We start from the raw sequence: 26,345 nt of genomic DNA on the forward strand, positions 1-26,345 counted from the left end.
GAGCCCGGATGGCAGGCGGTCAGTCATCAGCAATGAAAGTGAGGCCTCATTCTCTGTCCGTCCCTCCCCTTTTCATGCCCCCTTGCCTCCTGAAGTTTTTCCATCTCACCTTCTCTGTGGCCTCTCAGTCCCCCCTCTCCCTCCCTGCTTTCCCAGTACAGTTTGTGTTTTCCCCTATGGAAGTCACATCTGTGGTCAGTATCTGTCCAGAGGAGGGTAAACTTCTTCAAACACGGCTGTCATGATGCCATAAAGCTTGGCTCCCTCAACCTCAGACAGGGAAGGCCTGGTATCATTAATAAATAAGTCTGATTTAGTTTTAACAGGCCTCTGCATTTGCCCTTTAAGTGGCTGATGAATAAACATGAGTGGAGTTGGGGTGGGAACTGCATGGGGGTAGGATGGGAAGAGGCCCGGTTTGTGTGCGTGCGTGCGTGCGTGCGTGCGTGTGTGTATGTATTAGGGGGGTATCGAGGGCAACCTTTCTTCCCAGCAGGGCTGCATCTCGTTTAATTGGAGCACTTGTGGCACCATTACCTCCTTTCCTCAAACACGTTACTGATGACAAAAGAAAACAGCACTAAGCCTGCCTTTGTTAGCCGGGAGACTGGACGAGGAGACAGATTCCTCACTGCTACTCATGTGTGGGAATCATTCGCACTCCCACCGTGAGCTGCTGCCTTCAACCAATGAAACACTGCAGCCAGGTGGACAGAAGACGGAGCACATGGAAATTACAGCTGTCATCAGAAAATGATGGACAGAAGGGCGGTTTATCAGATACAGAAATAAACTGCGTAGTAAAATGACATTCAGTATTTCTAGACAAACCGGGCATCGTGTTCCATTTATTGAAAGATTGTTTCTCTTGGAAACAATCGACTCCTTCACATTTCTATCTGTCAACGTGCAAACGATAGCACTGATATTCAGCGTATGAACCCACAGGAATTCTCTCTATCAATCCATTTAAAATGATTGAGTCCAGCATATGTGCGCAGCCCTGTCAGTGACCTTGCCCTTTTGCTTCTGTTAGACCCGAGGTCATGATGATGTTCGTTTGTGGTCACCCCCGTGTCCCGAGAGAGCAATAAGGGTGTAACCTTTAAACTCCGTCTGACCCCACTTGAGAGGGGACGCTCAAGGGCTCTTAAATAAAAAAGGGAAACAAATGACCTCTTAAGCTTTTTATTGGTAAATCTTGATTTTTGAATTCATTATTTTCTACAAGTGGTTAAAGATATTCAAAAGCTAAAAAAATATACTTAATTTGTTGAATTCAAAGGCGGGCACAACATACTGTATATCATGCACTTACATGATATTTAATTAACAATTCTTTATTCATTTTCAAAATTACATTACCATTGACAAACTTTTCATAAATATTCTACTGTGTACATTGTCTAAATGTATCTATTTAGCACTTATAAGCAGTACATAAACCCTAAAATGGTTTGTATTACACTATAATGTAGTTGTGAGCATATATCAGGGTTTATGAATGTTTTTCTCAGCAACTATATACACTAGCCTCTACTTACGGATGCCCACAGGAGGAGCTAAACAGATGATAAATGACAATATAGTAAAACTGTTGTAATAATATAGGAGATAAGTTGTAATTGTTGACAAATACTGTACATTAATAAATACTTAAAATATTACTTTTTTGTTCTTACAACTACACTATAGTGTCTTGTAAACCATTTATTAAGTGTTTATGTAGTGCTTATAAATGCAAATATCACAGCTCTTATTTTTAAAATCCATAATCAGTGACATGATACATAACTCATTACGTGTAAAAGTTCTCCATGAAGACACACAAAAATCATTTAAGTTCTGTTTATAATGCATCTAATAAAGGAGAAGATGCAAATAAACATAACAAGTGAGGCTGACAGCATAAACTTGCCTAAAGGTCTGTGTATTCTCTTCAGATTTTACCTGCAGTCTGTTACGTCACATGGACAGAAAACATTTAAATCAGGAAAAACTAAGATGTGAAAGCTCCTGTGGAAAATCCTTATTGTGCAGCTCAAGTGGGTCTGAAGAAAATGTAATACAAAACATGGTTTTAAATATTTCTCTCACAACCACCTACAGGAACCATGGTTATGTTCTCACGGTCATGTTTAAGTTAGTTTTAGTCCTCTATGTTGAAATGAGGCAATTCACTCCACTAGTACCATGATACTGTCACTCATTTAATAGAATATTTGAATGAATGTTAATTGATTTAAACTGAAAATAAATATCATGGGAAGAAGAAAAGATCTTATTCCACTAGCAGATTTTTTCACTTCAATCAAAAAAGATTTTAAGACTCAATTCTAGGCTAAAGAACCTGTTAACAGACATATTACCTGTATGAAAAATAACAGGGTTTTGATTGGTGGGGAATAATCGTATCATATGAACATTTCTGTCCAGCAGGAGAATAAAAAAAAAGGAACAAACGGGTCATGTGTGATAAAGGCCTAGCGTCAGTTCTGCTCCATGGTGAAATTTGATTCCGCTCTGAAACAAAAAGCATTACATTGTGAAAAACAATGACACCTCATATACTCAGAGTATACATGAAAGTATTATCAAATCAAACTTTTTTAAATAAACAAACAGTGTGGTGTCAAGGTTTAGATATTTTAAATGTATTTCCTTTTATGGCCTGCATTAAAAAAAAACATTTTATTTATTGCGATTCGGCCCGTAGATGTTCCTGTATACTCTAGATCACTCTACACTGAAGATAATTTTTCATTCATTAAAATTTAAATTAATATGGAATCCACGTATCAGCTACGTCTTATAGTATCATTTTCATTTCCACAGTAAACATGACTTCTGTTGCACAACTTGAAGGTCACTTTGAAGAGCTGTACATATGGAGCTGTGCTGTGAAAAACCCCTATCAACCAACAGGTGAGCATCACTTGGAAGTACAGAGCACGAGTCCACCTCAGCATTTCATAATCTAGAATCTAGAGTTACAAGGATGGCACAGGCCTCTGTGACAGCAGTGCCATGCTGTCTATAGCTGCATCCTGACTGTGTGCTCATACTGTATTCAACACTATGAATAGATATTCCCAACAAAGGGCAGTCCAGTGAGTCACTGCAAATTTGGATCTGCTGCCACCAAGAGGACAGTGAATGTAACACATTTCGCAACGACAAAGGCACTCCTTGCATCGATTGTTTGGTATGAGCATAGCATATCTCCATGACCAGAACACTGTTGTCAGAAAAACTAAAAAGGACACTTACACATCTTTGTTCCGCATGTGGTTGTTGTACTGAATGACTGGTGGGACAATCTCTTCATCCTCAGGAAGCTGTGAACAACATAATGATTCAGGGGGAGAATAATCACTACATGATCAACAAAAGGTATGATGCTGTGTGCACTTGTTAATGTCATAAAAAAGGAAAATTATGAATTGTTTCTTTATAAACAGAAGTGGCAGGCTATTCATTAACGTACATAATGAGTGGGAAAATAGCCTCAGGGCAAGGAACACTGAACAGTCAAATGTTTCTGAACAAAAATATAGAACAAAGTACAAAAGTATGTCTAGACTGTAAATCAAAGATTTTTCATATTTATATACACATAGGATATATATCACATAGGAGTATCTCTTGTAGTGCATCACAGATGGACTTGGTCCTGATTGGCTCCTCGCAGTAAAGAATTACTGAAATTCTCCCAGTCAGATCAGATTGGAACAGATGAACTGAAAAGCCTCCAATCAGCAGCTGATTAATCAAGGCCCAGCATTGTGACTGTTTTTGTGATTTGATATTGACATTCCTGTTTCAAACTGTAAAAACTTCTTTATGACTGTAAAGAGTTGTCTCTTACCTCCCAGTATAGCTCATCATCAAAACAACTGTCATCTGCAGGATCTCCCCAGATAGGTAATCTTAAGATACAACCTGAGAAGAATTATACCAACACATGCAGTCCATCATCCACTGTGCGTAAACACACCCATCTTATTCAAACACAGTAATGTCACAGTTGTTTACATACATACTGTATATTTTCAGTTATATGGTTAAACTGAAGGGCATTTGCAGTGGTTATTCCTTACCGACTAGGATGCCTCCGCCTACACCAAAGCAGATAGCCACACAGAGGCCTGCAGCCTGGTGACCACCCTGCCGTGTGGGTATCATGTCTTTGAATTGACCCTCAAAGTCAAAGGTGTTAATCAGCCTTTAATACAAAAAAAAGAAAAAAAAGGAGGGAACTCACAATGTTGTTCTTTCATAACAAAAGTCCATATTTGGCCACAAGAATGCAAATATTCCTGCTTTCCTTTTCTGAGCCTTTACTGGTTGATAATCTTATATCCATTTAATTAAAAAAGCTAAAGTTACTATGACCTCTGGCTGCTGGTTTCCTATTTTTATGCAAAAACCACTCACCCTTCATGGCCATAAACTGACTCTGTTGCACATGCAGCAGTAATGGCTCCCACAATGCCACCTATGACTCCTGGCATGGCATGCAGGTTATGGATTCCACATGTGTCTTGGATCTTGAGGTACTTCTCCATGAACGGCTGAGAAAGAACGATCAGTTAAGTTTCACAGACACTGACTGACAGTTGACTTAGAGCAGTAAAAGCAGTGGTCAGGTAACTGAGTGGCAAATTTAGGAAAACACCTTATGTGCTGAAGAAGATAGTCTAGTTAACTCTGACCTCATTTTTATATGACTGTGGCAAGTCAAAGTGTTTTGTATTTTCATTTATATTTGTGCATTTTTGTACCTAATTGCCTGGATTGACTAATGAACATGTTCAAAAACTAAACAAAAGCTTATCTCATAATAGCTAGAACACAATAGACCAGAAACACCATACCGTGAGATATAGGTATCCCAGTGTGGAGATGACACCACAGCAGAACCCTACGATCAGAGACCCGTAGGGCATCAGCATGAACTCTGCTGCAGTTCCCACTGCAACGCCTCCAGCAAGAGTGGAGTTCTGGATGTGAACCTGAGAAACGTGCAGAAAAAAAAAAATGATTTGCTAGTCTCAGAAGAAATACATTAGTGCATTAGTCTGACCTCTCTTTACTGAATGATGTGTTCACGGTATCAGGAGAAACAGCACGCCATCACTTCAAGGCAAAATTAAGTTTGAGTTTGTTCAGGTGGGGCACAAGTCATGCACGTCATGTTTGACAATTCAACACAGTGATTTATTTCAGCATAAATACTGTCAACTTGACAAATATACACACCTCCTATTATCATAATTATGTACATCATACATAATAGCTTAATTTTATGATGAGTGTTCTTCACTGACATAAAAAAAAAAAACAGTGCTGGTCGTTACCATGTCTAGTTTTCCATGCTTCTGGGAGAGGCTTGAGATGGCCACACTAGTGAGCACAGTTGAGGCCAAAGCCAGGTAGGTGTTGATGACTGCTCTGTGCTGCCCGTCCCCGTGGTCTGTGATGGCTGAGTTGAAGCTGGGCCAGAACATCCACAGGAAGAGGGTGCCTACGCAGAAAGAAGGGTGGAGATACTGATGAAAAGGACCTTAAAAATCCAGAGTACCTCCTGAATAATGGGAAGTATTGTGAAAGTTAAAAAAAAAAAAATTCAATATATAATTAAAATCATGCCCACCAATCATAGCAAAGACATCTGAATGGTAGACAGAGCCCTGCAGACGACTGCTCTGTTTCAGGTTTGGCCGATAGAGCATCCACGAGATGGAAAGACCATAATAACCTCCAAATGTGTGGATCACCATGGAGCCTCCAGCATCTCTGGCCTTCAGGTAAGAAACTTAGCATTAGTAGAAGTAGTAGTAGATACGTTAGTTACAGCTACAAGGATGAAGGAGGTGTTTGATAGGTGGTTACTGGTACTTGATGCTGTTTGTAGGTGGTTTATCACCAGGGGTTCCTCCTGGAGAAGTGTCTATTTTCTGAATGTATTTTTATTTTTTAAATCTTTTAAAAATGTGTGGAATTTCATTTTGAATATTGAAAGATCAGCTCGATCTGCCAAAATTAAAGCAGCAAGAAGCAACGAGCAAAGTCACTTCAGCTTAGGGTTCAAACTGCTAAGTGGTAGAACCCTATTGAGTTTGTGCCAATTATTAAATTATTATTATTATAGTTCAAACCGCGAAATGTGCTCTACAAAAAAAGCCTCTTAGAACATTAAAGTCCGCCATGATTATGCTAATTAGCATAATGTGAAAAACAGTAAAATTAATAAAAGTTTTAGAATTTTGACTATCAACACCAACATTTTTATACAGCATTGCAGGACTGAGATACACGTTTCTATTATAAATTAGTAAGATCGGTCGAAAACCATGGCCACCATCAACCAAAATATCTTCGCAAAAGGCCCGAAATTGCACGAAATTGGCCATAACTCATTAACGATTTGTCTAATCATCATATATCTTGGGAGATATCTTCAGTTCGTGTTTGGGAATAGGCGTGCCAAAGTATTTTGAACTCAACCCATAGGGGGCGCCACAAATGCCAGAAAAACTGTACCTCAAAACCCGGTGGACAGAATTTCACCAAATTTGGTGTGCATGCTCTGGGGGCAAGTATTAACCAAATATGATGGTATCATATTGATTGGTTTTAGTGGACATGGCCTATCACATATTTGCCTGATCGAGTTGCTTCCTTTCGTTGAGCGAAAAAAGGTTTGAACCCGCCCATTGGCGCCTGCAGCTATATTTATTGTTTCAACTTACATGAATGAGATTCAGGATAATATATTCCTCCACAGCAAACAATGTGATCCCAAACAGAGTTAGAACCAACAGCTGGACTGGACTGACTTTACCAAGCACTGCCCCGTAGGCAATTAAGCAGCCCGCCACACAGAAGTCAGCATTGATCAGGCTGAGGAGGGGAAAAAAAAGTCTAAATGTAGTGGACAAACAAGGCAATATGGGATAATTTGTAATCTGTACTGGCCAAATATGAGACAATATTTATTTTGGCTCTAAGGATGCACCTATTCAAGAACAGTTATAATCACTGAACGGATCATAAATGTATCTACTTATCCTGCTCTGTCTTACAGACACACACAGATCATACACCTATCATATATGCTGACACACAGTGACTTGGCTGCACATTAGCAGTATCATGATTTCTCATTACCATGAGTTTCTGTTTATCTTCGTAACACAAATAATAAAACTAATGTGCCTAGAAATATCTTTATGGAATCGTGTCAGTCAGACTGGTTTCTCCACCTCACTGTGCATCCCTGTGTTTTTTCTATGGAAACCATGCAGGTGGAAACACATTCCTGTCAGACATATTTCCCAGTAATTAAAACACAAGAACCAGAGCTGAATAACATCACTTGCTTCAGACAGTCACAGTTGTGGCCTCTTATATATTATCATTGAGCCATGAGTTTCTGTTAGATGCATACCTTCATCAAAATTAAAAGATAATAAGAAGAAGGGATCCTTTTAACTCTTTGATAATAAAACTGAACAATTACTTTTCAATTCCAATTTTGATCTTTCCATCAGTGTAGTCCAGGGAGTGGAACCAGCCTTGCATTAGCAGCGCCCATTGGAGGCCAAAGGCTGCGATGAGGAAGTTGAAACCCACTGCACCAAAGCTGTACCGCTTGAGAAATGTCATCAGGAAACCAAATCCAACGAAGATCATCACATGGACATCCTGGAAACCTATGGCAAAGACAGAAGAAGGGAGAGAAGGGTAAGAACTGGCCCAATGAATAGAAAAGGGGAGGAACAGCATGGTGCACCAGTGATCAGAATTATTGTATTTCATCACTGCACTGAAAGACCGAGATTCAATCTTCATCTCCACAAGTGGAGTGCCTTTCTTCCCGCAAACAAAGTCAGGTGGCTTGAAGCCTCTGTTTGTGGTAGTGCTGGTAACATGTCTGGTTAACACACTGCCCAGGGTTTGCTGGGATAGACCTCTTCTAAGAATTAAGATGCCAATTATGTTGATGAACTAAAGTGACAAATGTCTTTCACTTAGTGCTCACAAATCATCTTCTCATTCCTCTGTCTTGTTGAGGTGTTTCCTCTGTTAGAAAAATCAATATTGCTGTAAATTATTGCCTTATCACAGCTATATCTCTCTGCTCTCTCGAATATATTTTCCAATATGAAAGAAAAAAACACATAATGCATAAAAAGAAACCGTGTCATATATAATTAAATCATAATTAGGGTTATCATCTTTTATCTAACCACTAAATCAATAGTATGAACTTCTGAATGAATTAATATGCCAGTGAAGTTACTTTATATGGACTTTTTGCTTTCATATGTCACCACAGTGCAGGGACACATGAGGGCATATTAGATAAGAAGGGGAAATCACGTGAAGATGACTCAAGGACATAATGCGTTTACTGTTACTTGCTGATTATATGTTATGATGATACTGAGCTATACAGGTGCCATTTCTCTGAGGCTTCCAGGAACTAAAAATAGCTTTGAAACAACATTTGGACATACAGATGTTATGTGTATAGTAATGCACTAATAAAATACTAGATGCCAAAATTATACTATAATGCCTCAATGATAACTGACAATTCCATATGCTGAGGAAGTCCATGAGATGTAGTTGAAAACTTCAGAAACATAATAACAGACTCAAATATAGAGTGGTAACAAAGAGCTTGATTTATTGTTGGAAATGAAAACGTGTGAAGCATTTCTGAAACAAGTGGCTTTTCTTTGCGAGGCAGTTAACATCTGCTATAAATCAGCAAACAGTATGTATACCAGCATAAACCATCCAGTGTCATTTACAACACTGACCGCCCGACACACCTCGGGGCACAAGATGATCCCACTGCACTGTAAAACAGAATAGACTGCATAGAAAAATGTATGATACACCGCCTATATCCAATGTCACGTCAGACTGACTGCATATTATTTTACAAACAACAAAGGCTCCTGAGAACAAACAGGACATACATTTATCACCTGAGATCCAACACCATAGAGATGGCTTCATGATAGCTTGACACTGACACCGCGGGTTGTGTGGGAAGTGTACAGTACAACCACACACATACAATGCACTCACACCCCAAATTGCAGATAGATAGATAAATAGATATTAAATAAAAACACGTTCTGTACAAAGAGGTAAGTGTTGATATGTCAGCTACAGTTAAACTGGAAAGAAAAGTGTCAAACATCAGGGGAAATGTGCACCTTTGGGTGTCAGATAATTGTCATCAATGTAGGAATACTCTGATAGGTCGACACAGCCTGAGAACTATCATCAATTTGGTTGCTCAAGTAGAAACGTATTTTACTACAATGAAAACAGACAATTTACAACCAAATATTAATAAAATTATCAAACAAAAAGCTAAACGTGCAGAAATGTGGATGCATAAAGATAGAGATGTTTAGTTTATAATAGAAAGACGGATGTGTAAAAATGTAAGGGTTGCTAGATTAAAAGGTGGGGTATGCGATTCTAATCCAATACACGTTTTTTTTTTTTTTTTTGGTCATTTCTCCTCACAGTCCGCTAGCTGTCCGTTCAGTGTGCGCTGAAAAGGACTCCGGTGTTTGTGCACAGCCCTGGCTCTGTAAACTGGAAACAAACAAAGAGGCTCGGACCGAGCCACACAACACTATTCCTGCCATGATTTGTGTGTCAGATAACATTAAATGACTTGCCCGCGGACATTCAGCAACTTTCTACTTTGCTAAGACGCGTTGTTGTTGTGCTGTAAGCATTAGCAGCAGGACAGCTGTGAGTGTCGCTGTCTGAAGCTGGTCTGCTGGCTCTGGGAAAAGTCTCGTCCTCCTCACATGTTAGCTGTAGCCACAGTTTGCTAACCCACAACTTAGCTAAGGATAGTTATATTTATATTAATTGCTGTGTCGTTGTTCGCTCTATGTAATGTTATTTGATTTCTCTAGAATTGCATACCCCACCTTTAACAAATTAAGAAATAAAAGTGATGCTTGAGATATTAGACATTTGGAAAAGAGAGTATATTAGAAAAAGAAGAAAAAAAGAAAATCTAAATGAAGTCACTTACTTGGATATCTGAAGTAGAAGTCGTTCTCAATGTCACTTGATATATTTGCAGCTTTTCTGTGCTCTATCCAGTGTGGGTCAGATTCTTCATCATAACGAATAAAAATCCCAAACAAGATGATCATAGCTGTTTGCCACACAACGCAAACTGCTGGAAGACTGAGACGAACATTAGTATTTTTTGGACCGTCACACAACTCCCTGAAGCTTTGAACGCAGCCCATGTTTTTGGTTAGTTTTGATCTTTTGTAATTTGTTTCTTTTTTTTTAAGGTATGGGAGCTGCTAAACAGATGAACTGTTAAAGTGAGCTGTCTTCTGCTAAACTAACAGACACATTACAGGGCCTGAGCATCTTAAGCACGAGTGATGACGGGCAAGGATGGGTGTCTGCTTTAATAAGAGGACACTCCCACAGTCACTCCCTCCACTATTGCACCTGGACTGTACTAGACTTGCTCTTCAGGTGGTTACACATCTTATGTTAGAGAAAATTACGTGACTCTCAATGCTTTATAATAATTTAATATAGTATTTTTTTTCCAAGCATTTTGTATGGGCATAAGTCATCACACAATGTAAAAATGGTACTGTACCATAAAATTCTACCACTGCTAAGGTTCTGTGGTAAAAGGACAGAGGAAACATGCTTCATATCCCGATCAAACAGGAGAAAAATTATATTTATTTTGGGACATCCTGTAAAGAGATTGTGTTGGTTATACCAGTCTGGTTAGGATGTAATCCAGTCAACAACTACAAGGATTAGATAGCTTTGACATTTTCTTGGGGCCTGCTCCCTTAACACAGACACTCTTTGTATGTAAGAGAAAGATAAGCTGTCATTTTTGTACATGTGAAACTTATAATATTCAGACAGGCTTCTACAGCACTTACAAATTTTGTTTTCTTACTACAAGTCAGAGAACAGGGACATTTTTATCTCCTACAGGGCTGATCCTGTGAAGCATTAACTGTAAATAATGTGTATCCATGCCTGACTCAGTCAGCCATCATAGTCATAGGGTACAAGGTCGAGACAAGGGTCCAGTATTTATTTATTTATTTATTATTACTTAAGTCTGGGTTTTTCTGCACTGTTGCATTGCACATTTTAAAATAATAATTTAAGCCCTCTCTGGACAATCTGAACGTCAATACCCAGAAATCATGTACTGTGACAATCAGTAAACCTCATGTGTCACACACTGTGATGCCTCATACTTAGGACAAAGTTGCAAAAGGGACAAAGACATCCAATGTCAGTGAAATGTCAAGCTATTACGGTTATCTGCTAACTACAAGGTGTAATCTTTAATGTTAACTTTAATGTTAATGTTTTAACTGACCAAAGCCAGCATTATTATATCATGATAAATAAAGTAAGGTGATGAGACATACATGCATTTCCAGCATTTTGTGTTTTATATGATGCAATTTAACAGCTCTCTTATTTAGTTACATATGGTCATGTATAACAAATACATTCTACACATGCAGTATATGTGAGTATGACGTATAAGTGAATGACCTTTCATCTTTGAGTAATCACTGTAGAGATCACATTATTTACTAAACAGACACAGCATCATTCCTGGGAGTGACCAGGCACTGACTGGCTAGAACAAGCGCTGAGGTGTGACAGGATGATGACCATGAAGGTGACTCTCTTTGAACATAACAGATATCCTCAGTTACCTCTATTAAAGGCGACACCAACAACCTAGCCAGTGTTGGGTTTTTTTCAAAACTGAAAACCTCTCTCTCAAGAAACCAACTAGCCATTTAGTGCATAGAAGAGATTAGACATAATTTTATGAGTAAAGAAATACCAAAGTGACTCCACAAAATTCCACAAATAAGTGTGACAATCACTTAAATATGTAACCAAGATGTAATTCTTATGTATTTTTTGCTACAAACTTGCATATAGGCCTTTTTATTGCTGCAAAATTGTTGAGTGCTGCAAGGAAAGATTATCATAAACTGGAGAATGCGTTTTTGTTCTCTGCTAGTCAAATATCCTGCACACGACACTGTATCAAAGCTTAAAGGCATTACACCACACAGTTTTCTGGTCAAGGCAGTACAAAATAACTGCAAAAGAAAATATCTTATCGAGTCATTATCTCACTAGGAGAAAAATGAGCATGTCAGCAGTTAGATCAATGCACTGGTTGTGTGCTCACCAATGAGGAACCTCATTAAAGTGAGTGAGCAGGCGTCTGTGCTCACTGATCTTACTGCTCGGCTTAGCACTGCCACCTTGGTGATGTAATTCTGGCAGATGATGTGCTCTTCAGGGATGATGTGTAGAGTTGATCCTACTTGATCTGAGCACCACTGTCAGGCTTGTTGAAGCAGCTTTTGTATCTAATATTTTCTTTAGTATAAAGGAAAGACACAGAGTCAATTTTTGTCATTATGTTAAACAAATAAAACATGTTTTATTTGTGCAGCATGTGTGTTACCTATGCCTAAGGCTTTCTTCTCTTTTTTAAAACCTTTATTTATTCAGGGAAGTCACTGGTAGTAACGAGGGAGGGGCAAGTGCAGCTTTTTCACTTTCCCCACCCAGATTTATCCTGCAAGTCCGGGGATCAAATAGGCAACCTTCCAGTCACAAGCCCACTTCTCTAACCTTTAGGCCACCAGAAACAAATGCGCTTCATTTTGCGTCACTTCAACTGTCAGCTGCACAATGTTTGAAGTAGCAAGTGCCTGTGAATAATAAAGAAAGGTGGTGACTACACTCATACATCCCTATAGTCCCACAAGTGTTAGTAATCTCAGTAAGCCATGACAGTGAGCCAGCATGCACAGTACCAGGACCCCAAAACTGAAGCAGTTAAATTGAATTCAGCCATCATTCATTTTATTATTTATACCTTTGCTTTTCCTACTGTGACATGTCAAATGTTTCCACAACTTCTTGCTTAAGCCCTGACACAACCGTAGTGCACCCACCTACACAGGTGTTTTCAATTATTGTAGCTGACTAAATCTCTACTCAGGAGTGTGTGGGTGTGTACAGACAGTGCTTGATTGACAGCTGTTGTGTTGCATGAGTAGTGGGATTTTGTTAGCAAAAAGTAGTGTACATGGCATGGGCTGAGAATTCTGACACTCAAATACAAAGGTGCAGAGTAAAAAATAATGCAAATAGGAAGTGATTTTGGACACTAGAACAAATACCTTGATTTTTTTTTCCTTTTTATTTTAGATCCAAGGAGTCTCCCAGAGCAGAGGGAAATTCAAAATAAGATCTCTTCTTTGTCCAGCTTATTTCTCCTAGACATAACTGAGCTCAACATAACATTATTGAGATTTTGACCATTTTCGCATACTTCTTAAATTCAGCTCCTGAGAAATGGCCTTCCTCTTGTGCCCAATCTTAAAATGCTCTTCTTTTCACTGTCAGTGCACTGACATTTATTGTCTGAAATAATCAGCTCCTGAGAGAACAGTAAGATCCAAAAGAAAACTAGATTGGCTTGTAAATGAGCCTGCACAATATCAGAGATTTGTCTCAGTGATGAAATTCAACTCAACTATGAGCACAGCAAAAGAATTCCTACTTTTCTTGTGTTTCTACTGTTATTCTCAAACTGGACAGGATCATTTGTCTTAGATTGTTTTTCTTCCAGGGAGCAGCAACATTTTCCTCTGGGCTTGCTCAATCTCTCTCTCTCACACACACACACACACTGTTGTCAGCATCATCAGTGATTTTCAGTTTACACAACTCTTCTGTTGAATGATCCCACTCTTGCCACTGTTTCCTGTTGCTACAAGAGAACAGCCAGAAAGCAACACATTTTGTTTCCAATACATTTTCATCACTTCGTGCTGGTCTCGGCGTTGTCCTCATAAATGTACCTCTGTGTTCCTTTTGTTACTTTACAATAAATAAACGTCATGGGCCTTTTTCACAACAAATATTCTGACTTGTCTTCACAGGAAAAGCACAGGTGTATATTAACTTTAACTAACAATGGCTCTGTTCCATTTCCTTCAGTGCCAGCATAAACAACCAAAGCCCTTAAGGTGGAACACAAAGTTGGAATGCAGACATTAGTAAGCTTTGACAAAAGGCCAAAATGTGTGTTGTGAAAAAGGTATTTAGTGGCAAAGACTTGCTTCACATACACATCTGAGAACTGAAACTCACAAAATAACACAAAAACAACTAATATATTTCTGAATAAAATACTTTTGGCATTTTATTTGAAACCAGTTTTAATACAACACATCCATTAGTCCATTAAATATATTCTCATTGATAAATATATTTATGTAGGAAGGTATTTTTGTGCACATCCAATGTTATATTTAATAAGATTCAACATAGCTCCCAAAGTATAATCCAGTGTGAAGATATGCTCTCATTTTCTTAATGACATCTGACATCTCTTGATCTTGTCAACAAAAACACATTTCCGACCTTTCACTGAAATTGTGAAGAATGTTTAGCTTCTGATCTAGTTGATTTGAACTAAAGGACAGGCTTGAACAAGGCATTGATGTCCATGCATTATAAATCCATGAAATGACGAGTAAGCTGCTGTTCCAACGTGAGTAACTCTGCATCAGGTAGAAGATACCTCTGGATGATGGCTTTTACATCTTTCTCAGTAGTGAGCTCATAGTCTTTCTTGTTCTTAAATGGTAAATGTCCAGCCAGCTCACAGAGAGCAACATTGAAGGCAGACTCCTCCTTGGCACCGAAGCACGAAATTCTGGGCCACACAACGATACGAACACCTTTTCTTGAACAGTGATCCTCTTCATTCTGTACGTGATCACAGGGCGGACATCCTCTAGTCAAGAACAGGTTGTGAGCAATATTGGAGTCCACAAGAAAGTCTGTGACTTGACAGATGGCTCTGGCAACTTTCTCCACCCACTCAGATTCTGTGTAAAACAGAAAGCCTCCAGGAAAGTCCAATAAGCGATAAAACCCCTTTTCAGGAACCAGCGGCTTGACTGGCATAGATTCTATCTTGAGCTCATGGTCCAAGTAATACCCATGTAGGTGTAAATGATTGACAGATGCAAATGCTCCTAGACTGTTGAACCCCACACGGAAGCCAGCATCGGAGCTCAGGAGCACAGATTCAATACCAACCTGGATGGTGAATCTCGTCAGGACCTGTGGGAAACAGCGTGAAGGATCTGGAACAAAGAGACAATGCCCAAACTCCAAAGGGCTGACATTGACCAGCACAACCATCCTGCAGGGTTGATGCAATTGTCCCTTTTCATTTCTTCCCTCAGTGTCCTTTATCATCTCAAATATGATTTCTTCTGGACTGATTTTGTTAAAATTAAACTGCTTGGCATTGAACTCCTGCTGAATGCTCAGTATCTCCTGAGGCTTTCTTCTCTCTGTTCCTCTTTGAACATTCAGCTGGGCCACATAGCCATGCGGGCCCGGCAGGATGCGTGTTTGTAGATTGCCCAGATGGTAGCGAAAGAGTCCCCTGTCCATCCTGTCTGTCCAGCCGGCTTGGATGGTTGTGTCAAACTTTGCTGGAGGAGATGCCATCCCAAGACTATTTCCACTGCTCCTACACACATCTGTGACAAAGTCCTGGTTGCTGTACACAAACTGCAATGGCATGGTTGGATCTGCTGGTGAACAGTGAGGCAGAGAGGCATGACAATAGGGTTCACTATGGTAGGTCAGGTAGGTGTCATCCTGCTGAATCATCACAGAGCCCGGCCACGTGTGGGGCCTGCGGACATCAGGGCTGCAAATAACGATCATCAATTCTGTCTGCCCATAATTTTATTGATACATCCATTAATTGTACAGTGAACAAAATGTCAGTAAATAGTGAAAAATGGCGATCACGATTTCCCACAGCCCAGGTTGACATATTCAAAATGTTTGTTTTGTCCGACCAATGGCCCAAAACCCAATAATAGTAACGTTTACTGTCATATAAGACAAGAAAACCAGAAAACGTTCACATATCAGTAGCTGGAAACGGTGAATTTTTGGCATTTTTTCTTGAAAATCATTTAAACTATTAATCAATTATCAAAATTGCTGCCAGTTAATTTTCTCAGTAATTAGGCCTAACTGACGTATCATTTGATTTCAACTGTTTACATTATACAGAGTAAGCAGTCTAAAGCTGGGATACATTAACACAACATACAAATGATTATTTTATGATATTTTGCACTCATGCTCTTTTCATCGGTTGTTTGCCCATGACACATACATGAGTTAATTTCATTTAATATATGTATACTCACGTTTTATTTTAACTCTATATGACTGTGTCGAAGTGAGCGTCTTGAAACAAAGAGCAGATTAAACGCCTTTAAAAGGCACATCTAACTCTTATTCACATAATTTGTTTTTATTAGGTTTTTTCCCTAGTATCGGTTTGCTAGGCTAGCTAGCTTCCTTAGTGATATGTGTTCTTCTTCGTTGGTGTTTATTGGTGTATTTCCGGTTATTTTTTCAGAATAAATGTTTCAATAAAAGTATTTATTTGTATATAATCTCGGGGTTACCACATTAAACATTGTATACATTTATGTTAACACTTCTGTAATTACATTTTAAACATCGTTTTATTTACACATTTATCTGCATTTTGATAGGTTGGTAATGATTGTGGTAGTAGAGATAGCAGTCATAATCAATTTAAAAAAGGAAACATAGGCCGCAGTTACAATTCATTAACAAACAAGGTACTGTTACATACTATACATGTTGCTGAAGACAGATCCCTGCAGATTCCATGCACTTATATTAATAAAAGTACATGTTACCAATAGTATTGTAGTGGTTGACCATTTGTTCACGAAGGCTCTTCCACACACACACACACACACACACACACACACACACACACACACACACACACACACACACACACACACACACACACACACACACACACAAGACAAACACAAGACAAACATTGGTATTTAAAAGACATCTAAAGTGTAAAGCCACATGGTAAATCCCCTTGTAACTGGAATAGTATGTGTGCAGTATTTTACTGTTGAGCAACTTTCCAGTTTTTCCTTGCTGACCCATGTAGGCTCACCTAACATTGAAAGAATGAGCAGCTGGCCAATCAGGCATCATGGCTATTTTAGTCACTGCATGCTTTTGGAGATAAAGCAGGCAGTGATTGGCAGAGTTGTGTATGTCTGCCACAGAGTTTTGGGGCTCACCACAGTTGATGCATCTTAAATAACCGATTAACTGAACAAGCTGAACATTAAATTTTTCATACATAGGCATAAGTAAGGACAAGTAAGGGAAAGAATGGAAGCCAGCAACAATGAAGTAAGTACAATTGTGTTTGAAAATGTAATACTTTTAAGCAATAATATCTTAAAAGTTATTGAAATATAGTACAGAAAGAGGTGAAGGCTCCTAAGAATAACTTTTTGATAATGATTTTTTTCTTACTCATGTAGTGAAATGGTTTAAACCTTATGAAAGCTTTAAGAGTAAGATAATAATAGAGTTGTATGTGTTTGGTTGAACAGATGGCAGTCTGGTCCTCTAGTTATGTTAAACACCATCGAGAGTTTCTATTACCAACACATCATACTCACTAAGATAGCCTACATTCTAGCTTGTTTAAAAGTTAGTTTTGTAAAAATCCTATTATGATTGAATTTGTATAGCTATTTTAATGTGGCCATAAAACTACAGTCTACTTTCAAACAACATAACAGTCTTAGAAAAAAAGAAAAATAAGAAACGTATTGCCCTGATTGTGTCAGCTTGTCTTTAATTTCATTTTCTCTGACAGTTTTGTGCCATTCTCTTTTGTAGACAGGAAAGAAAGCAGAGGATCAAGCCCACACTCTAAATATAAATATGACCCCAGATACTGATGCAGAGCTCACAGCAAAGGATGTCCAAGGTATGTCATGCATTCATCCTATCACTGTGTAGTCTAGATAGTGAATATTAATACATTCCTTTAAATTTAAATTTAAATTAAATCACATTTAAACAGTTATAAAAAATAAAAGATAAATGCAATAAACATACATGTGTGGAACAAATAATATAAGATTCATAATAAAGTGTAACAAAAATAATCTAAATTCAAACATCTACTTATTAACTTTCTGGAGCTTCAAACTGCTCCTGGTGGTGTTATTACTGTGAGATACTAGCTAGAGATACTAGGTCTAGTTAGTATGTAGACCTTTGAGCTTGGATTAATTTGTCACATATATTGTTACCAAAGGTCTAGAATAAAATTTGTGCTCAGATAGGCCTATATTAAAAGTAATTCAAGCAGTTTTATGACATTCTATAATAGTCTCAAACATTATTAAGAATTGACCTAAGGCATATCTTGTTATGACCTACTTAATATACAGTATGTCATAATTTTTTTTTCTGGGAAGCCAAATTTTCAGAATACACAATAAATTATAATACATTGAAAGCAAATTAAATACTGTATCCATATTTTAATGGTCAGATAGTCACATAGATTGATTTGGCTTACTAAGTACCATATACATTTTGTATAATTAGTCTGAGTCTGCACAGTGATTTAATGTTCTAATGTTGTACTTGTTTGATGCTTTTCTTTTCTCACACCAGGTCAGCATGCCACTTCTGCAGAGAACGGAGAACACAACCCTAAAGTTCAACCCGGCCCTGTCACAGATAAGGAAAATGCTGTTAAGCCAAAACTCCAGATAACTTTTAACACGTTTACTGTCAAGAATGGTGAAGATTTGAAAGTAGAGGTCCCAGTGGTTGGGCACCCAGCACCAAAGATTGAATGGAGAAGAGATGGTCAGGCAGTCAAAGAGACATCAAGGCTAGAGGTTTCAAATACATCGTCATTAACGGTTCTTCATATCAGACGTGCTGCCAGGGAGCAGTCTGGTCAATACTCTATCACAGCAAGCAACAGTGCTGGAAAATATACAGGAGAAATCATTGTGGTTGTTCTTGAGAAGCCGGACCCACCCACAGGGCCTGTGAGGATTGATGAGGTCAGTTCTGACTATGTTACCATCTCCTGGGAGCCACCAGAATACACAGGAGGCTGTCAGCTAGACAACTACATAGTGGAGAAACGGGAAACTACAAGTACAGAATGGCAGACTGTGTCAGCAACGACAGTAAGAACCACAATCAAAGTCACCAAACTGAAGACAGGAAGTGAATACCAATTCAGATTGTTGGCAGAAAATAGGTATGGAAAGAGTACTGCAATCACCTCTCCTCTTGTAACTGCACAATATCCTTTTAGTGTGCCCACTGCTCCTGGCACCCCCTTTGCGTCCGCAGTGACAAAGTACAGCATGGTGGTTGAATGGGAGCCTCCAGCCAAAGATGGAGGCAGCCCCATCATCGGCTATCACCTTGAACGCAAAGAGAAGAACAGCATTTTATGGACCAAACTGAACAAACTTGTTATACCTGATGCTCGCTTCAAAACAGGTGGACTGGAGGAAGGCATTGAGTATGAATTCAGAGTCTTTGCTGAGAATATTGCTGGACTCAGTCCATCTAGCAAGATATCTGAGTCATATGTGGCAAGAGACCCGTGTGATCCACCCGGTAAACCTGAAGCTGTTGTCATTACTAGAGAGAACATCACACTTCAGTGGGCAAAACCCAGGTATGATGGTGGAAGCACCATTACAGGCTACGTTGTTGAAAAGAAGGAGCTCCCAGATGGCAGATGGATGAAGGCAAACTTCACCAGTGTTATTGAGAATCAGTTCACAGTCACAGGTCTGACAGGAGGCCAAAGTTATGAGTTTAGAGTAACTGCTAAGAACGGTGCTGGTGTTTGGAGCACCCCTTCAGAAAGTGTAACCATCATCGCTCAGGATGTTATTGAAGGACCCACAGCATTCATTGATCCTAAGTTCAAGAGTACTACTGTTGTTCAGGCTGGTGAGACATTCGTTATTGATGCTGATTACTTCGGGAAGCCCCTCCCTGAAGTAACATGGCTGAAAAATGGAAAAGGAATTGACAAAGTTACACCGAGAATGGAGGTCAAAAACACCCTCACTCATACAACTCTGACCGTCAGAGACTGTACACGAGTGGATGGAGGACACTTTGTCTTGAGCCTCAGTAACACTGGTGGAACTACATCTATCCCAGTTAATGTGAAGGTCCTCGATAGACCTGGTCCTCCAGATGGACCTCTGAAGGTGAAAGTTGTCAGTGCAGAGAAGTGTAATCTTCACTGGAACCCCCCTGTAAATGATGGCGGTGCCAGTGTTTCCCACTACATCATTGAAAAAAGGGAGACCAGCCGTGTTACATGGACAGGGGTTGAGCCTCACGTTGAGGCTGTCAGTTACAAAGTGACAAAACTGGTGCCTGGTAAAGAATATATATTCAGGATTGCTGCCGTGAATAAATTTGGTGTTGGTGAATTTCTGGAATCAGACCCCTTCATTGCACAAAACCCTTTTACAGCACCTAGTGCACCTTCTACCCCTACAGCCAGCGCTGTGAATGGTGACTCTGTAGTGCTAACATGGGAAAGGCCTGAGACTGATGGAGGCTCAGAGATTGATGGCTACATCCTGGAGAAACGTGACAAAGAGGGTGTCAGGTGGACTAAATGCAACAAGAGAAGACTAAATGATTTACGCTTCAGATGCACAGGGCTCGCTGAGGGACATTACTATCAGTTTAGAGTATCGGCAGAGAATGCTGCTGGTCTGGGTGCACCCAGTGAGCCAAGTGAGTATATAAAAGTATGTGAAGCTACGTACCCACCTGGTCCCCCTACCAACCCCAAAGTGACAGACTATTCCAGCAGTACTGTGTCTCTGACATGGTCAAAGCCCATCTATGATGGTGGAGCAGCCATCAGTGGATTTGCAGTTGAGATGAAAGAAGCAGCAGAAGATGAGTGGATCACTTGCACACCAAGCACAGGTGTAGAGGACACAAACTACACTGTGAAGAGACTGAGAGAAAATGCAGAGTACAATTTTCGTATATGTGCGATGAACGCCGCTGGAGTTGGAGAACATGTGGATCTACCTGGGTCTGTGGTAGCTGCTGAAAAACTGGAGGCACCAGAGATTGAGTTGGACACTACCTTGAGGAAAATGGTCAGTGTTCGAGCCTGTTCCACATTATGTCTCTTTGTCCCCATCAGAGGAAGGCCAGAGCCTGAGGTTAAGTGGTCAAAGGAAGGTGGCACTCTCAGTGAGTGTGCTCAAATTAAGGTAACAAGCTCCTACACAGAGTTATTGATTGAGAATGTCAATAGAAATGACACAGGAAAATATGTGTTGACTGCTGAGAACTGCAATGGTTCTAAATCAGCATTCATCAATGTCAGAGTATTGGACTCTCCCAGCGCACCAACAAATTTAGAGGTAAAGGATGTAAAGAGAGACTCTGTGTCCATCTCCTGGGATGCACCTCTCATTGACGGAGGAGCAAAGATTTCACACTACATCGTAGAAAAACGAGAGGAGGCTAGGAAGGCATTCACAAGCATCTGTAGCAACTGCGTGAGAAACTCATACAAGATTGACAATCTCCAGGAAGGATGCTTCTATTATTTCCGTGTCCTGGCTGTGAATGAGTTTGGCACTGGACTGCCAGTAGAGACCACCGATGCTGTTAAAGTGTCTGAAGCTCCTCTGCCTCCTGGCAAAATCACACTCAGTGATGTTACTTGCAGCAGTGCAAGACTCTCTTGGGAGAAGCCTGACCATGATGGAGGAAGCAAAATCACATGTTATATCGTAGAAATGCAGGCTAAGGGAGATGACACATGGACAATATGTTCAGAGAGTAAAGCACTGCAAGTGACTATTAATGGGCTGGCAAAAGGAAAGGAATATTGCTTTAGAGTGACTGCTGTAAATGAAAAGGGAAAAAGTGAACCAAAGTCCCTTTTGGCACCTGTTACAGTAAATGATACTAGTGCTGAGCCCATTATTCATTTGTTGTCCAACACATTCAGTGTGAGGGCAGGAAATGATTTAAAGATTGATGTTCCATTCAAGGGTGTACCACCGCCAACAGTAGCCTGGAAGAAAGATGGCAACTTGCTGAAAGAGACAAGCAGGGTAAATGTGCACACATCTGACACATCATCTCAGATCATTATCAAAGATGCAACCAGAATAGACGTTGGTGTGTATGAGGTGACGCTGGCCAACTCAGTTGGAACCACATCCACTGAAATCTTTGTTAATGTGTTTGAAAGACCTGGACCACCAAGTGACCTCAGCGTGGATGAAGTGAGTGCTGACTTTATGTCTTTGTCATGGCAGCCCCCACATTATACTGGCGGATGTCAAATCAGTAATTATGTGGTTGAGAAGAGAGATACAGGCAGCACAACATGGCAGACTGTGTCAGCTACAGTTGCCAGAACATCAATCAAAATTTCCCGTCTGACACAGGGCACTGAATATCAGTTTCGTATTGCTGCAGAGAATCGCTACGGCAAAAGCCACTTTGTTGAGTCTGAACCTGTTGTTGCCCAGTATCCCTTTAAGCCCCCTGGTCCACCAACCACTCTCCGAATTGTGAATGCCTCAAAGTCTGTCATGGTGGTTGCATGGAGCAAGCCAGACAGTGATGGTGGCAGCCCTATTATTGGTTATCATATTGAATGCAAAGATCAAAGCAGTATTTTGTGGACAAAGTTAAACAGAAGCCCAGTGACTGACAACCAGTTCAAGGTAACAAGTGTTGAAGAAGGTCTGATATATGAGTTCAGGGTCTGTGCTGAGAATATGGCTGGTGTTGGACCATGCAGTAAGGCATCTGAGCCTGTAGCAGCAAGAGATCAGTGTGATCCCCCACGCAACCTCACAGTCACCAATATAACCAACAGCTCAGTTTCCCTCTCATGGGACAAACCAGAATATGATGGTGGGGCTAAAATAACTGGGTACATTGTTGAGCGCAAAGAGCTGCCAGATAGTTGCTGGCTTAAGTGTAACTTCACCAACTTACAGGACACCTTCTTGGAAGTGACTGGCCTCACAGAGGGTGAACAGTATGATTTTCGTGTGATTGCAAAAAATGCAGCTGAGCTCTTCAGTGCCTCCTCTGAAACCACAGGACCTGTTACAGTGCAGCATGACGTAGAGCCACCCAAAATTATCTTGGAGGACAAATTTAGACAGGTGGTGGTTGTCAAAGCAGGAGAGCTCCTAAGAATAGATGCTGACATCTCTGGTCGCCCCAACCCTACAGTGTTTTGGTTGAAGAATGGTAGAAATATTGGCACCAAGGGAAGGGTTGAGATAACTGCAACAAAGACACATACCTCTCTACTTATCAGAGAAACGGTTAGGAAAGACTCTGGACAGTATACTCTGACCCTACAGAACACAGGTGGTACCACATCTAAGGCTATCACCTGCAAGGTCCTGGACAGGCCCAGCCCACCTGCTGGACCTCTGGAAGTGTCTGGACTCTCAGCAGAGAAATGCACCCTGTCATGGGGACCCCCTCATGAGACTGGCGGTGCTGAGATCATGCACTACATTGTTGAAAAGTGTGAAACCAGCCGTGTAGCTTGGATCCTTGTGTACGGTGACATGATGGCAACTACTTGCAAAATAACCAAGCTGCTCAAAGGAAATGAATACCTGTTCAGGGTAAGGGCAGTGAACAAGTACGGGGAAGGTGAGACTTTGGAAAGTGAGCCTATCAAGGCCATGGATCCCTTTAGTATCCCATCTGCTCCGATGGATGTTGAGGTCACAAGTGCAACCAGCGATGCTATGACTATCTGCTGGAAGAGACCTGCCACTGATGGCGGCAGCCGCATCAGCGGATACATTATAGAGAAGAGGGAGAAGCAGGGTGTTCGTTGGGTTCGTGTCAATAAGAAACCAGTCTATGACCTACGAGTCAAAGCCTCCTGCCTGCATGAGGGATGTGAGTATGAATTCAGAGTTTTTGCTGAGAATGCTGCTGGATTAAGTGAACCCAGTCTCCCATGCCCACTCACTCTGGCAGAGGATCCAAAGTTTCTACCTTCCCCTCCTGCAAAACCCACCATAATGGATTCATCCAGGTCCTCCATCACTCTGTCATGGAACAAGCCGCTGTTTGATGGTGGAGCAGCAGTCACTGGGTACAAAGTTGAATTCAGAAAATCATCAGAAGAAGATTGGACTGTTGGTGTCCATAACACAGATAAAACTGAGTTTACAGTTACTGGACTCGCTTCGGAGACGGAATACGTGTTTATTGTCAGATCCATAAACAAGATTGGCATCAGCGAGCCCAGTCCTGAAACAGATCCTCAAGTGGCCATGGAGAGAGAGGAGGAGCCCAGGTTTGATATTAGCACCGAGATGAGGAAGGCCCTGCTTGTTAAAGATGGCAGCTCCTTCACTTTGACTGTGCCTTTCATAGGCAAACCTGTTCCCAGTGTGACATGGGACAAAGCAGATGTAGATCTGAGAGTCAGAGGAATGATCAACACCAGCAGCTGCGTCACATCTATCACAGTGGAAGGGGCAACACGTGATGACTCTGGCAAATATATAGTAAAACTGCAAAACGTTGCTGGATCTGCCTCTTTGACGCTGAATGTGAGGGTTTTGGATTCACCTGGTCCACCAACTCATGTAGCAGTTAAAGATGTGACCAAGAACTCTGCCACTGTTTCATGGGACATCCCTGAGAATGAGGGAGGAGCCCCAGTCAAGAACTATTTTGTAGATATACGGGACATCAGCAGAAAAGGGTGGACGAGACTCACGGACAAATGCCGCCGACTGTCCTACAAGGTGTCTGACCTGGAGGAGGGAGGAATCTACTTCTTCAGAGTCACAGCTGAAAACGAGTACGGGATCGGTGTTCCAGCAGAGACCAAGGAGGGAACGAAAATGGCAGGTACAATCTGTGAAGAATAAGCGCATTAAGAGTTGTTATATTTAGTAGGAATAAAAAAACCTAACTATTGTGACGGAATTAGTGGCTAAGTAGGATGTAAAATTTTTTAGAAAATGATTAGATATGTTAAGCACCAGAACTTCCTTCACGTTTCGCACATTATTCTTGTATGCATTGAGAGTAATTCTGTATTTTTATTATTATTATTGTTATTTCAGATACAACAGACTGGGAGACAAATCCAGGAGCTTAGCTTGTCTCCTTCCCCAGGGTTGAAGTAATCATCTCCCAGTCTTCTTGTCAAGATCCTCGACTATTTCTCATCTTCATCCAGTGTTGTTCAAAAAAATCAGTTAGCAAATGTGAATTAATACTTTACCAGAAGCTGCGGTTTTGTAGATATATGATTACATTTCTTTTCTAAATGTTTGTATACTAGAAAGCCTTATAAATGGCAGATTTTATTTAGAAAATAAAATGATTTTGTTTGTTTCTGGTTCAAAAAATAATAACTACAAAAAAATGATGATGTTTGTTGCAAATATACAATAAATGAAGATGATTAGAAGAGTTATTAGAGTTTTACTTTTGATTTGTTATGGGAAGTTATATGCTATTAACACTGGATGACATGAAGACATTCCAAAAGAATACAAATAAGACAAGATTAATGAATCAATTAAAATAAAACAAACAATATCAAACAAACAAAAAAAGAAAAGCGTGGAAAGATTTACTTTTATACTGTAAAATTTGAGGTAGAAGACTGGGACTTCACTTGAGTATTTCCATTTTGTATACTGTAGTTCATACAGTCCACTAGTAAGTGACATCATTACTGTGTCATTAGAGAGTTTTTACACACTACCTGCTCCCTCCTGCAATAATTTCATTGTGTTAAATAATTAATTTAGCACTATACATACGTTTGAGTTTTTTTTTTACATTTCACTGCCAGTTTGCAAGTTTTACTTTTAGTTATTTTTTGCTGGAACCTTTTTATATTTTGGTATACAAAAGTAGTTAAAGGATGGGATGGTGGCACTTTTGGTACTGTGATTGCAACGTCTCCAGTTCGATTCCATCCAGGACCCATTCAGCCTCTTTCTCCCCCCGTTCCCTCTCAACTGTTACTCTCGAGCAAAGGCAACAAATTTCCCCAAAATACTTTTAAAAAAAAAGTAGTTTAAGAATTTCATCAGTGGCATCTGACAAACAAACTGAAAACAAAAACCAAAGTAAGAAGCCGCCAGGCCTTTTTACTTGTGGACCGTGTCAAAATAAAGCTACTTTAGGATGAAAAAGTTATAACTACACAAGTTAGCCCTGTTTGTCACCTGTTGGTTGTCGCCCTTTTGTCACGATAGGATCTGTTTGCATGTACGTCACTA

General features: G+C 40.1%; 3 protein-coding genes and 1 long non-coding RNA gene across 7 annotated transcripts; 1 reads left to right on the forward strand and 3 right to left on the reverse strand.

Moving 5' to 3' along the window:
• Positions 1 to 1,297: 1,297 nt before the first annotated feature.
• On the reverse strand, positions 1,298 to 10,581 carry rhcgb (Rh family, C glycoprotein b). The gene is made up of 11 exons (XM_044193958.1): positions 10,085 to 10,581; positions 7,526 to 7,718; positions 6,756 to 6,906; positions 5,657 to 5,804; positions 5,361 to 5,527; positions 4,878 to 5,015; positions 4,438 to 4,574; positions 4,101 to 4,225; positions 3,869 to 3,942; positions 3,271 to 3,338; positions 1,298 to 2,523 (listed from the first exon to the last, which is right to left on the reverse strand). The coding sequence occupies exons 1-11, from the start codon at positions 10,305 to 10,307 to the stop codon at positions 2,490 to 2,492; spliced, it is 1,458 nt and encodes a 485-aa protein (XP_044049893.1). The 5' UTR covers positions 10,308 to 10,581; the 3' UTR covers positions 1,298 to 2,489.
• Positions 10,582 to 14,277: 3,696 nt separating this feature from the next.
• Positions 14,278 to 16,534, reverse strand: gdpgp1 (GDP-D-glucose phosphorylase 1). Of its 4 annotated transcripts, none has more exons than XM_044194267.1 (2): positions 16,350 to 16,534; positions 14,278 to 15,713 (listed from the first exon to the last, which is right to left on the reverse strand). In XM_044194267.1, exon 2 carries the CDS (start codon positions 15,703 to 15,705, stop codon positions 14,617 to 14,619), a length of 1,089 nt encoding a protein of 362 aa, XP_044050202.1. In that variant the 5' UTR covers positions 15,706 to 15,713; positions 16,350 to 16,534; the 3' UTR covers positions 14,278 to 14,616. The 4 variants fall into 4 exon arrangements, with proteins under 4 accessions (XP_044050202.1, XP_044050201.1, XP_044050200.1 ...); XM_044194266.1 differs by having other exon boundaries at positions 14,278 to 15,716; XM_044194265.1 differs by having other exon boundaries at positions 14,278 to 15,835.
• A 451-nt stretch (positions 16,535 to 16,985) lies between these two features.
• LOC122874884 (titin-like) lies at positions 16,986 to 25,528 on the forward strand. Its single transcript, XM_044193380.1, has 4 exons — positions 16,986 to 17,400; positions 17,899 to 17,989; positions 18,688 to 24,954; positions 25,173 to 25,528. The coding sequence occupies exons 1-4, from the start codon at positions 17,380 to 17,382 to the stop codon at positions 25,205 to 25,207; spliced, it is 6,414 nt and encodes a 2,137-aa protein (XP_044049315.1). The 5' UTR covers positions 16,986 to 17,379; the 3' UTR covers positions 25,208 to 25,528.
• On the reverse strand, positions 17,985 to 26,324 carry LOC122874889. Its single transcript, XR_006377703.1, has 3 exons — positions 26,292 to 26,324; positions 19,316 to 19,460; positions 17,985 to 18,744 (listed from the first exon to the last, which is right to left on the reverse strand). It is a non-coding gene; the product is annotated as an uncharacterized LOC122874889 (long non-coding RNA).
• Positions 26,325 to 26,345: the final 21 nt, after the last annotated feature.

The sequence above is a fragment of the Siniperca chuatsi genome, linkage group LG4, assembly GCF_020085105.1.
Source record: "Siniperca chuatsi isolate FFG_IHB_CAS linkage group LG4, ASM2008510v1, whole genome shotgun sequence".
NCBI lineage: Eukaryota > Metazoa > Chordata > Actinopteri > Centrarchiformes > Sinipercidae > Siniperca > Siniperca chuatsi.